This window comes from Homalodisca vitripennis, chromosome 2 (assembly GCF_021130785.1).
Source record: "Homalodisca vitripennis isolate AUS2020 chromosome 2, UT_GWSS_2.1, whole genome shotgun sequence".
NCBI classification, from domain to species: domain Eukaryota; kingdom Metazoa; phylum Arthropoda; class Insecta; order Hemiptera; family Cicadellidae; genus Homalodisca; species Homalodisca vitripennis.
This window is the reverse complement of record NC_060208.1, coordinates 28841215-28855763: the sequence shown is the minus strand read 5'-3', so window position 1 is coordinate 28855763 and position 14549 is coordinate 28841215. Positions and strand designations below refer to the sequence as shown.

General features: G+C 34.3%; 1 protein-coding gene across 3 annotated transcripts in view; it reads right to left on the bottom strand.

The window, feature by feature from the left end:
• The window catches only part of LOC124353731 (cyclin-dependent kinase 14), a 40740-nt gene extending 27245 nt beyond the window's left edge, over window positions 1-13495 (bottom strand). The window contains exons 1-3 of one of the 3 annotated variants that reach the window (XM_046803713.1): window positions 13388-13495; window positions 1607-1698; window positions 1291-1465 (exon numbers count right to left, since the gene is read on the bottom strand). In XM_046803713.1, the coding sequence (XP_046659669.1) occupies window positions 1291-1465; window positions 1607-1698; window positions 13388-13480 (360 nt within the window). In that variant the 5' untranslated portion in view covers window positions 13481-13495. Of the gene's footprint in view, window positions 1-1290; window positions 1466-1606; window positions 1699-9750; window positions 9955-10514; window positions 10635-13387 lie in introns of those variants that run through there. The other 2 variants (XM_046803714.1, XM_046803712.1) reach the window with 2 other exon arrangements.
• Window positions 13496-14549: the final 1054 nt, after the last annotated feature.

Genomic DNA, 14549 nt, shown 5'->3' with positions numbered 1-14549 from the left:
ACTGCACAAAAGTAAAGAAGCTTCAGAAATTTATGATGTTAGTATATGTAAGTATCAGTGAAGTAGTTCCTGTCGAACAGTGGTACAAGAAGATTACCTTGTACGTTTATCTCTGGGAAAGAAAGTGAAAACAACAGTTGTGCTAAGTACAATAAATCTATTAAGCAGAAAGGTAATAAAGCCTAGAATCCATGAAGAACACATGTCAATTATAAAGGAATTTCCTGACGATGAAATGATATAAAACATATCATAGTGCATGGTAATAAAATACTCCTTATATAAACCATACAGGGTCCTCTTATATAGGGGAATATAAATTACATGAATATGCATGACAATGAAAGGCAACCCAACAAGTATGTCTTGAAGTTTTATGAGAGCCATACTCAAGTTAGATGTTATTCTAAAAATGCTACTAATGACACCGGCCGGTCGGCTACATAAGCCTAGGAGCACAAATGCTGTAATGTCCTGCTTTATGTGCAACACAAGAAAGATGTCTATGGATACTGAGTACAAAGATCAGAGACCAGAAACCCACAAATTTGTTGGGTAAAAAGAAGGGAGGCTCAGAAGAGTTGTTAGGATTAAGTTTAAAGTTTTTACTTTATATCTCTCAGAAGAAATAAAAACCGTCACATCACTATGGCAAGAAAAACAAGGAAACTATTTAGACCTACATTTCTGCCTTTCCTCCACTTAGATAAAGGATTCCAATATAAAATATTCCCTGATCTGTCAATCCCATTGTTCTTTTTTCTTTCAACGCGAATATATTAAACAAACAGCCTTTAAATACCCCAATGATCATCTCTTAAACCTTTAAATTTTATTTTAATTGTTAAAAAGTTAATTCAGGAAGGCTTTAATGTAGTTACATGACTGCATCTTGCAAATACTATAATAAAAGGTGTTTCTTAAATTCCTCACAATAATGACTATAAACAAAAAAAGACAAACAACAATGTATGTCTCCAAAACTTATAATATAACTTACATATTATGTAAGTTCACTTTCTGCAGAGTACCAACTCATTTTATTCATTAAAAATTGTATGGTACTGTACATCACCATGTTAGTAATGTAAGCTGAAAAACTTAACGAGCATAAACTGGCATTATGTGTACATTAATACAGGATTTCTAGAAGTAGTTATTGCTTAACTGGAATTTTACTTTCTTTTAACATAAAAAAACTTTAGTTTGTTTGATAATTTAATATACACAGGTACTTCTATTAGAAGAAGGTACTTCTATAGCTATTAGAAGATTTGGTCGGATACTCACAACATACTCGAACACAAATGTGAGCGTTTCCCTGGTGTGTACAATGTCGTGCAGTGTGACTATGTTGCAGTGTTTCAGCTCCTTGAGCAGGGACGCCTCCCGTATGGCGGTGAACGGAGCACCCTCCTCCTCCTGTAGTCTTATCTCCTTTAAGGCCACCACTTGGTTTGTCAGGCTGCACAGAGAATCGTCATCAGTGACATGAGAGGACACTATGCTGCAAGTTTCAATCTCTAGGACCTTTCTATCAAGAGTTGTGATTTTAAGAATGCACTATCGGATCCTTAACATAGTAAAGCAGATTCCCATCACTTACTTGCTGTATCCTTTGAAAACAGTCGCATAGGAACCCTCACCCAGTTGCTCCAACTTAATATAGGCTTCTGACTTGCCGAACGGGGAGTCACCCTGGAACATAATAAGAAGTTTGTGAAAAACCTGATATGGAACAGAGATAAACACTGGAAAGATGCAATATGAATAAACAAAGACTTTAACGTATAGTGACAAAAATCTTTTCATATATAAACAACAGCGATTCTTAGAAGAATTTTTTCATTTGATACACTTACATCCTCCAGAAGGAAAAAACCTGGTCTTATGTTTATTTACAACATTATTCATGGTTCAATAAACAGTTAGGTTCTTTGAAGTAAGATTCCGTTGTTTGTTCCTAGAAGCAACTTGTGTCCACCAATAGTTTATTCTTGTCCCCAGATATAACAGTCCAAACCTATAATTTTTCATTTTTTAAAGCCTTAAGACTTTTAAATTTATTTAAGCAGGAGGTAGATGTGTTCAATGACATTGGTCAAATCTGAAGTTGACAAAGTTTGTTGAATTATTATAAAGCAAACCATCAATTAATCAAATGAATTTATTTTAAAAATTTATTATCATTAATTAATTATTATAGCAATTTTTATAATAGTACTACAGCTTTTTGTACTGCTTATTGTAAATAAAAGCTTAATACGAGCTCGTAATTCTAAAACACGTTATTTGTACTCTAAAATGATTGATCAATACATAAGTATCATTATAAATTGTTTACTAGAATGTCCTAATTTTTAAGCCCACGATTAGAAAAATATTTACAAATATCATAATAGAAAAAGATATCATAAATATTTTATAAAAAAGAAAGAGGTCACAAGATTGACTCAGTGCAGTTTTGCCGAAACTTTGGTTAAACTTGATTAAGGCCCTGGAAAGTGTGTTTCTGAAAATCCAATCTCAAGTTAAGAAATTATTGGCTATCTCCCGACATGGGAGTTACAAGCTACTGTATAGCCTCTCAGGGTTCCAGAATAATTGACCTGTTTTGAGCTGGAAGTTGTCGGAATGGGCAAAGTTTGGGAACACCACTCTGGGTTCCATCATTTTATATCTGTGGGTAGCAGTGCCCTACTTTCAGCTGACAGAAACAAACAATATTTAGGAGAATAGTTACAAAAGAGATACAGAACAATTTTGTATACAACACTATGGTACTTTTCCCAATTTAACTCTAACAAACTCTTAGTGTTTCATACAGAAGCATTGAACCTACGAGAAATTACATAACAAAGAAAAAGATATACTAGTACAAAATTCTAATACTGTAAGTTGCTGATATTAATTTGTAACCTCAAACCTGAGATGTTAAAAAAATGTATAAAAGGAAAGGACTTAAAGTACAACACTAATACAATACTAATATGAATATACAAATAATACTTAATATTTTGCATTCAAGCACAACCAAAAATGGAGTTATGGAATCCATAATTTATTGTTGTAATTTGAGATTTATATAGATGTCTCAATCACATAATACAGACAGTTAAAATTTGTAAATCAACAAATAATGCTAAAACAAAACACTGAACTTAAAACATTTTATGCTGACTTTTTATTTTTTTTGCATTAAAAATAAAGCTCCCCAAACAATACATTAATATTAACATTTTACATATTGGAATCTGAATTGATATAGAATCATAGTTTATATAAAAAAGTATCAAATTTAGTATCATAATAGTACATTTGAATTAAGAAAAAAAGGTAATGTCTTAAATGGTTTCTCCATTATTTGTATCACAAAAATTACTATGTGACTAAATGTAACAGTGGTAATTAATAGGCCTATAGTAATTTATTTATATCTATTATCTATTTTGTTTCAAAGTAAATTTTGATTTCAACTGGTTGTTGTGTTATTATTAATAAATGATATTGGAAAGAAACTTTCTAGATTACCACAAGCGAGGCTACTACACCTTAATCACTCATCATAGTGTTCATTCATAGTTACCTCTTCAAAATTTATATGTATTTCTCATGTTAAATGATAATGTTGGCTAATATAGGATGTAGCATGTTAATACTTACATGTTTTATGAACCAAGATGATCCTATTTCAAAACTTACTAAACCAAACTAACTCTGTGGAATTCTACTCTGTGAGTGGTTATTAATTTATGTTCAAAACCATTTAAGTTAAGGCGTTAGGAATTAATGCTTATTTTGGCTGTTTATTGTACTTATACTGACAATTGTCATGCAATGTTTTATATTGTTACTTGACAAATAAACACTTTGATTTGATTTGACTCCATTTAAGGCTTACTAAACCCACACAAACCCCATTCTTGGAGATTACTAAATCATGGTAAACCTATTGAAAGCTTACTAAACCATGCAAACCCCGGTTTGAAGCTTACTAAATAAAGCTAACCACATTTTGTTGCTTCCTTACTCAATGTAACCCCATTGAAGGCTTACTGAACCACTCAAATCCCATTTTGAGACGTACCTTATTTAATTAACCCCATTCTAGGCTCACTTAACCAAACTAACATAATTTAGGACACTAAACCAAGCAAACTCCATTTTTGAGTTTACTAAATAAAACTAACAGGTTTAGGGCTTACTAAATCCAGATAACCCCATTGAAGGATTACTACACAACACAAACCCTATTTTGAGACATACTTAACTCAATTAACCCCATTCTAGGCCCACTCAATCAAGCTGAGCTAATTCAGTTTTCAAGCTTTAGTACTACAAAACAATACAATGTTTCAAGTAAAGTGCAAGAGTTAGTAGCATTATGTGTTTGAAGCTGAAGAGTGAGAAAATGTGCTTGTGTACTAAGCTGATTGTCTGGCAAAGTGAGCAGGCATTATTTTACTTGTCACAGAATTTCACTTCAAGTCTTTTCTCAATAAGCACTAAGTAAATATACTGGATAAGTTCAAGGAAAGTGTTATTCAACTCATTCATTCCAAGTGATATGCCTACTCCCCAGTCCACCAGTCTACTGTTATCTCCAGTGGAGGACAGTGAGTAAAGAGCCCATCATCAGCTTATCAGATAAAAGCAATGAGTATGTGGCCATTCACACTGGAGTGGGGTTCTTAATATTTCTGACAAAAGAGCTCTCTTTATCTCACCAGTTTGCTTTAGTGATAAAAATATTTGTTATAAATGACATAGGCAACATGAATGGAGAATGAATGTAACTAGCTAACATTGACTCATTCATAGTAAGTGTCATTCATTAACAGTCTAATAACCAACTGCAACAAAGATATTTTTTCAGTTTTACATGGATTCCGATACATACAGAGTTTGGTCTTCCTTATATATCAGTGGGATGCTGGAATCAAGCTTATAACACCAAAACCTATCGTTTGTGCCTATGTGACTGAACTCCTAAACGACTGGACCGATTTTGATAAAATTTTGTCTGTGTGTTGAAGGGGATTCGAGAATGGTTTAGATTCATGATTTGGTCCAATTTAAATAGTTTATTTAATTAATTTTTTATTTATAAACTTTTGTTGATGTTAGAGTGTTTTATATTGGATCCGGCAGATTGCGCTACGACACGTAATACAAAGTGAACTGATACTTTCAGCTGTTAACACTTTCAGCTGAAGTTCATCAAAGAGGCAGAAACATTAGTTTACATTGAAATTTTAGTAACTATTAAATTACTGTAAACTGCTTGATCAGTAGTATAATGCAGATTGCAAAGACGAAGTTATTATCTAATTTTAAATTTTAATTGTGCCAATGATCAATAATCCGTCTAATGCCATGGAAATGCTATTTATATGCTGTTATAAAAACTACATTAAATAAAGCTTGAATGTTTGCACATAAAGTAATCGAATCTGGTTAGCTCTTTTAACATTGTGTCTGGCATTTTTACTGTAGTTATTGAAAAGCAAATGGGGATAACACACTCTTGTCCTTATACTAGAAGCACATACCCCTTATACATATTTATTGATCGGTAAAAATATCAAAATCACTTAATCACCAAAATTTAATCTAAGTTGAATTCCGAAACCAACATATGAGACCATTGTTTTGGTTAGTGCAACAGTATAAATCAATTATGGAACTGTAAATAGATTAGACCGGAGGTGAATTTAAACGACCAGAACAGACTCATATTGACCGCAGCAACTTTTTAGTTGGACGATACACTTTCGTCATTGGGATAAAAAGGCTAACTCTTACTGTTACTGAAATCGTCGGAGCACTTCAATAAATTATCATGGAATGTTGGAGGGAATACGAATCTTATAAAAACTGTTTCACTTTACGACTTCAGGACCCTAAAACACTGTTCTTTAAACTTAAATCTAAAATGGATCAGGAGATTGGAATAGCTTTGAGTGACTATCAATTATCTCAGGAGTGTTTATTATGTCATAGACAATACATGTCATAGACATACTCGGACAATACATGAATATATTGTCCGAGTTTTCAACAGGTAAATGCGTACGAAGCCGCGGGTAACTGCTAGAATATATATATATTATTTGTCTAATTTAAAATTATTTTATAAACATAAACAGAGTGCTGCTCTCGATTGTTTTTATTTTCTTTGTAATGGTTCAGGATAGATGAAAACTAATAAATATATTTAGAAAACAGATGAAATACCTTGCTCATTTGACACACTGTTATACCATATATTGCACATGTGAACTGAAATATTGTGTATATTTTCAACTGTGTAAGTGTAAAAGTTACGATGTGGTTGCAGGGTAGTGTTTTATTACAATGCTGGAAGGTTTTATTAGAATGTTTTGTTACGGTTGTTGGATGGATATTTTAGAATTCAAAGTCATGAAAAAATACATAAATATAACGTTTAAAGTACTTAGTTTTTAATGTGATTTATCAGTTTTTGTTATAAACCCTTTACACATCATAAAAGGTTTAATATCGTATGTTCACTGACTTTTGCCTTGACTATTAGCTACTAATTACTAATATTTCATTTAGTTTAAAAAAAACGACTGTTTACAAACATAACAGAGAATTTAAAAAAAAGTGACATAACAACAAAAAATATAACAAGATAAATAGTCCAAGACAAAAGTTTGCTACTTAACTTGATCAAATGCAAAATAAGTAAAAAGAGAATTCTGACTAACCACATAGATACAAAGAACTTTACACAGATGAAGTAAACAGTTTAATCTAATAGTAAAATGTCACCTTCTCAATTATTTTATATCAAATTTTATCCATTTAAGTACCAAAGGCAGTTTTTCTGTTGCTATTAACAGATTCTCTACCGGTTTTTTGGCAGACATGGGCTATTGTGTTATCGCGGCAATTACAGAAACCTAAAGAAATAAGCTTCCTTATACGAAATTACTATACTGTCGAATATATTGTTTTCAATCAATATAGGCTATTCTTTATGAATTTAAAAACCAAACAATTATAAACAAAATGTAAATAATTAGTTGTTTGTTGAATACTGTATAATAAACAAATAAACATTCTTCAATTTAAAAAATGTTATATTATTATTTAATTTATTATCATCACTGGTAAATGAATAAAAAATGTCCAATATTAATTTTATTATAGCGCAAGGCCTTTCGGGATGAATGATTCAGTCTTCAGGCACTTCACAAATGAAAAAAAAAAAAATTACCAGTGATATTAAATTAAAACCGTTTTTCCAATGCTCCAAGATTCTTCATATTTTTTATTTAATTTTATAAATGTATTCTCCCAATCCCTGACGGAACGGCACTTCCTGAATTCCTCTCAAATAGTATGTAGACAGGTACAAGAACAAGACAAATAAGGGTTTCCTGTAGTCTGAACCAAATACAGCAACGCAGTTCTGAATTCCGCCGACATGAGTCAACAACGGCCAGAAAAGATAAGACAATCAGCATAACTACGAGATTATGAGATGGCACAAACTAAACAATGCTCTGTCTGAGATTACTCACAATGAGAGCGGGGAACTAGATGAGCGCGTTTTCTACAAACCGACACAAACAATCAACACGGAAATGTTTACACTCAAAGTCCTAACTGGTACGTGATCTTCTGTTGTTGCCCACAAGTTTGTACACGTTACGCCGTCACTTACGCCGTCACCACCTAGTCGCTAGTCTATCGTCGCTTCTAATTAAAAAAAAAATTGCATATCCGTTAACAATTAAAAAAAAGTAATGGATCTATTCTATTCAACTTCTATAACAATATTGCTTGCGAATAAACTAGAAAAACAAAACTTGACGAACTTGTGTTATTAGGAGAACAATAGTAACAAATAACACAATATTTTCTTCAGATTCAATCAGAGAGTAAACATTTTACTTTAAATACTTGAAATCTGAATACAACGTTAGGCCCACACATAAGGGCCTGTACAAGTGTTCATTTTCGGTTTATATAAGTTTGACTCATGATCTGTAGGGTTGTATTTAATTATAAAATTTCATAACTGAATTTTGTCATTACAAGGTAGGATGTCACACACAAAATTTCAAATCTAGCTGATTTCATTCTCGAGATGTAGTGGAGACAAATTTACAGAAAGACAATCATACGAAACAGAAATTGACACGAAAATGAAAATGACGCCTCATAGAACTCATTCTTGTAGAAATAAAATTCTAAGAATTGTGGAAAATTTTAAGTCTATGTTTGAAATCTTTCTCGGCATACCTTGCCACTTAATAATACATTCCGATTTTGTTCATTAAATTGGGTTTCACATCAGGGTTCAAATAATAAACTTCTACACATCAAGTCACTGTACAATGATGTTGTACGTATTGGAATTGGTAGGCTATATGTCTTAGTTACTGTCACAAGTTTGAATCTCTTATATGTGTATTGAGTTTTCTCGTTGCCATCATGGTCAGCCATAAGGGCAATGTAACAAAAATTCGCTAACGCTCAGCCAAATCCCATGTAATGACATGCATCATCATAGTTATCAGTGTTCCTCATACAGAACGATAAAGGTCAGTTCGTTTTCGAGATATCATATGGACAGACAGACAGATAGACAGATATAAATGGAATTTTTCCAGCCCCACGAAGATTAGGCTCCGCTAAAGTTTAACAATAAGTTTTACAACGCAAACGTAAATCTTATTTTTCTTCTTTTCCAATTTCGTGATGAATGTTTTTACTGCCATCAGATGAACACAGACAGCACATATAAAATGACAACATAATATTTTATAACAGGATGTCGGTGTATAATGATCCCCGGTTTGTTATACAAAGCTGATTATAACAGGATTTAGAGGCGTATTCACTGTAAGCCTATAAACGTATACTAAACATGTAGTGCAGTATTAAGCTACTGCAATGGGGAATCGATCCCACAGGTAATCCGCGAGGTTAAAACGTCATCACCTTACGTAGACTTTGGGCATGCGTTAGAGGGATGTTTGATAGGCAAGGGAAGTAAGACCACAGCAAGGAATAATTATTAGGTTGGTTGGAAGAGAAAGAGAATAAAAGTTGCGTAATTTAAATTAAATTTTAACTAAAAAGCTAACGTTCCTATTTCAACATGTACAGCTAACGTATAGAAAATGTAAACAAACATACACACACCTAACAGTACCGTGCAATCTTTAAATTAACACGACAGTTAGGAAAATACATTATCCACAGTTTAGAGTTTTGAAGGATACCGCAATGTAAAATAAATTTCACATTATACTACATTCTATCCAGTGGTTTAGCAGTATTAATTAGTAGGCTACGGTCCAGAGACAAGGGACGATAAGCTCGTTTCCGGCATTTTTCGAAGAATTGTTTCCCGCGATCGTAATTTATTAATAAACATCGATCTTTTTTAAATGGCAAACAATGTTGAGCAGTTATTACTAACTTCACATTTGTTTGTTTTCTGTGGTTTTGATAACATTGACGAAAACTAATTATCACTCCTTTTGATAATTAACATTTTAGACGGAGCGTACAAGTCATATTGTTATTTTAACTGCGCTATAATGAACCATTACTCGCTTGGTGACACGTATTTCGTGCCCCCTGGGTTTCGTGTGCCAATGGTCTTGCTTATCCAGACCACCGTGCTGAGTCGTAACGTTAACTCACTAATAAACCGTCTCAGCACGAGCCTTATCGGTTATGTATTCCTAACAAGAACGTGCCTACCTTCATGTTTCGACCCGCTCTGGCCTTGAAAGACTGGCGACGCGTACATGCTCCGCTCCACGCCACACACATGCACAGCCACACCATGTCTTGTCCCGCGGCCTGCCTAATGTAGACTGATAACACCCGCACTGCGCTGATAACAGCTAATTCGTCCGGCTCGAGACTTAGGGAATAGCCCTGTGCCATTGCACGATGAGATTATTTATTGCAGCATTCTTCCTGAGCGGGCAATTTTCCATTACATGTTCGCAAATTTTGGAATTTTTTCGTTTCTAATTTACTATTTCTAATTTTGTTTTACAAGCTTACACAAAAATTAAATTTGTTTTGATATTTGACTTTTTAAATAATTTATTATTCCGCATACAGCTCACCAACTCTGTATTAATGTTACGTTAGGCACTTAGAGAAAACAATATAGAATTTGGCCTAATAGTTTTGGGGAAAGTGTACCAAAAGTCGAGAAAGTGCATTTTCCATTTACCCTATAATTCTTTACATTTGCAGGACATTCTCATAAAAATATTTAAACAGTAGGAAAAATTTCTTAACGTACTAATGTATTTAATATCGTTTTCTAAAAAAAGACTAAAGAATCAAAAGAAATTAAATCAACCTATATTAGTTTATGACATTGATGTCCCCTACACAACCTCGATATACTAGCCTCTTATTCAGCTTACATTGGGTGGGACAGGCATTTTGCTAAATTTCCATGTGTTTTGTAATACATTGCTGATATAATAACACGCTGTACTTACGTGGCTTATTTTTCTGACGGGGAAAGAACGCATACTGCAAAATAAACTGAAAATTTAAAGATGTTTGAATCGTAACATGAAAACACGTTTTCTTGAAAATATTATCGCTCGTCGCTGAGAAACAAAAAATATTAACAATTTTATGAAAAGGCCAGCCTAACATTTTTTTGATAGTAGTTTTTAAGGCGGTATAAATGTGGTTGGTTAATGGTTTTCCATTGTTTGTTCATTGACATTAGCAGTATTAAAGCAAAGTCATACAATATTTAAAAATTTGAATTTTTTAGCAAACAATAATATATCTTGACTCTATACACGTGATTCCTAATAATGGTAAACCGCTCACTAGGCAACAATTTACCTAGTGCATTATAAGCGTGCTCATAATTAATTTACAAGCTTGAACGAATATACTTTAGTTATCGTTTGGAGTGGAAAGCAAAACAATCTGTTCAATCTCGACAAGGAATATCGTCTATGAGAAATTACAACTACTTTGGTTATCGTTTTACAGGCCGAGAGATTCCATGTGGTCTTGAAGATGCGCGAGAGGGGAACCACGGCTGGCAAGGGGGGGGAGCGATGGTGGGGAGGCTCACAGACTGAGCTCGCGACTCCCCTCCACTCCACATGACCAGTAGGCTACTGCGCATCGGTGGGCCGAGGACCACATCAAATTTTTCGGTCTGTAACTGCCTACAAAACTTGGCCTATAAGTTAGTAGAGAAGTTGAAAGTTGAATTTCAAAGGCGAGCTTCTGTCATAACTACTTCATGACAGGATATCAGCAGGACTGAACTCACATCCCATACCTGCAAGATCAGACGCCTAAAAGTGTACGATTCCACTAACATACACAAAACTCTAATGTAACACTTATTTATTCAACTGATTCATTTTCTAACTTATAATTGCTGAACCATAACCCAAAATATTGCAGGGTAAAACACTACATAAAAAGATAAATTAGCAGTTTTATTTATATTACGGGTATATAAACTACGCCCTTTCTCATTGCTGAATAAAATATTCAACATATTTCCACACGTTTGAATGTGACAAGATGATTAAAAAGGTTCAAATTACAATGTTCACTACGCTTAGTTGGAATAACAGTGTTAGCAGAAACCATGCAATAACTCGATTATTGTACAAATTGAATACTAAATTAGTAATTTATTAATGATAACATAAATCGGACACATACACAATTAATTGCCAGTCTCCAATTTGATTCAATACCCTGACCTGGCAATTCTGGGAATGCAATATGGTCTGATAATTTAAATCCGTTATCCAATAATCATATTGAGCTGCAAAACCACCGTGTGGGCATCAAAGGGCAGTGTGCACTTAGGTACTGATCACGTTAGGACACATAGTGCATGTGCATTGTTCGTAATCTAATAATGTTATGACTAACACTACTGTCAGCGTGTGTCACAATACAACTGGTGCGCCGTGGGAAGTCCGTTTTTAAACGACGTTTCCAGTACTCATAAGACAACTGGTGATCACCACATCATGAACCACTTCCGAACTTAGCATGCCTACGTTAATTTTAATGCGTTGGGAGCTCAGAAGGTCAAGAGTGTAATCTTATAAATAGTGAACACCTATGACGCAACATCAATGTATTTTTAAAATTGTTTGGCTTATATTGAAATATTTAAAAAAAATCATGATACCTTCATAGAATTAACGTATAAAATATTTTAATTCACCACTGCCACGGTCTATCGTAGCAAAACACTGTATAAACGCAATGTTTGATTCTATACTTCCCAATCTTCAGCACTATTATTTTTTCAAAAACATTAAAACATGACTAAAGTCTCACGAAGTGAATTCTTTTTAATGTGAGAAAAAAAAAACATCCGATCAATCATGAAATTAATAGCAATAAATGGCAGTAATTCCTTAAAATTAAGTAAATACACATCGTAAAATAATATTCACAAATTATTTGAGCAAATCCCGGTATTTTCAGAATTTTAAAACTTTTATTGAGTTTTTTTAAGGCCAGAAGGGTGAAATCTGATGATAGATAGCAAAGCATCATGAAATATATTTACTTGCGGAATTTTATGTTTACTGGTGATTTAATAATTTGCTCTGTAGGCAAATTTTTCATTTTCGAAAGGCATTTTAAAATAACGTGAGTTAATAATTAAGAAATGAAATTTTAAGAAATTAGTAAATTAATTTATGTGCTAAAATTTGGACGGTTTTCATTCAAAATATTTAAGAATTTAATATTTGACATAGTCGTGTTTTCACAAAAATCAACTAACGCACCCCACAGAGATAGACTTTTCTTTCGTATTCGTGGCGTATTTTTTGTAAATTGCGTTGGCCGAGTGTGACTAAATGATTCAGAACACAATCGTAGAACGCGGGCTTGTTTCCCCAGGGCCCGACAAGCTTTCCATCACTCCAGCGATACCAGACGTCTTCCGGCCCCTGCAGGAGGTTACGGTACATGGCATGGAACAAATCGACAAGGGGTGGGTTTAAATAGTTCATCTCAATAACAGAAGAAGGAACGTGTGTGTATATTTACATGAAAGGGAACGTTGAATGCCCGTTTTACGGCATAAAATATTTACTTAGGAGGTGAGAACAATGCTAATGAGTTCTTAATTTTAAAAGTACGCTAGCATATAATCCTCAATACAAAATCCTTTACAGGCTTCTATAATTATATAGGTACTTGAAGTTATACAACCTTTACTAGGTCTAACATATTTTATTTATTCAGTTTTAAGTGAACATACATTCATATTCTGAATTAAAACAAAAACACAGGTGAAAAGTGCTGACGGAGAATAACATCGAGCCCAAGAGTGTACCCTGAGGAACTTCCGAGTTACCTGGTGTTGTGGGGGATCAGGGTTCGGTGCACGCCGAGGCCCGGGGGTGAGGCAGCGGTGGAAGCACGAAGGCACAGCGGTCGCCAGGTCCATGGGACTCGGTCGGACTAGGACTGAAGCCAAGGTGTAGGCGCCACACAGATCGATCCTGGGTCGCGTGTAGACTGTCGACCTGGGCTAGCAACAAGTCTGTGCCACACGCCACCGAGCCATTGTATCATAATCGCGGTAAACTCGGCATTGTTAGGCCGGCAGTTATAGAAAAAATCTGTAATGTTCGCGTTTTTGTAGGATTAAAAAAATGTTTAAATCAAGGAAATTACAAAGTTGATATTATCAATTGATAAACTAGGTTACTTTTTTATGTTAGTTAAAAATCCATTCGTATGAGGCGCTCTCTCAGGATCCTTTGTTCCAGTAAATGCACTAAAATCTAACCTCTTCCCCGCGGTTTATACAACTAGGACGTGTGGTATTGCTTGGGTCAAATTCCCAGGGATTTCTACCACCGTGGGAAATACGGCATTATAAGGGTGAATACTTGGGAGAAGCGGTCGGGTACATTTTCACTGAAACAGTATCGCTGTCGAAACCACCACAGTGTAAACAATACTTAGTTTCCAGGGATCTAAAATCTGATCGGATCTAAAAATGCACTGTGCAAAGGGATATAATATTGCTACTTATCTTCCAACACTAAATGGAATTCACAATTCAAGTTTAAAATTTTATTTTTATTATGTTTCAAGCCACCATTGAACAATACTCAACTTAAAATAGTAGTCACTCTAGAATACACATATAATGAAATTTATATTTATTCAAGATTATTAAAAACTAACCTTAGTAAACATAATTGTTTTGTTCCTGGTTTAAAGTTTGTTGTTGACGATGGAAGGTTCAACAGAATAACTGGATTTCGTACATTCGCCATCGTAATGGTTACAAATGATATAACACAACGTTTGGGGTGGGGGGGGGGGGGGGTGGGGGGGGGGGGGGGTGGGGGGGGGGGGGGGTGGGGGGGGGGGGGGGTGGGGGGGGGGGGGGGTGGGGGGGGGGGGGGGTTTTTAGTTTACGAAGTAGGTATGGATTATAATAAAAATGTGATTTTTAACAATATTTCCAGTGAATGGCAGATTTGGTGATGATTCATAGATTC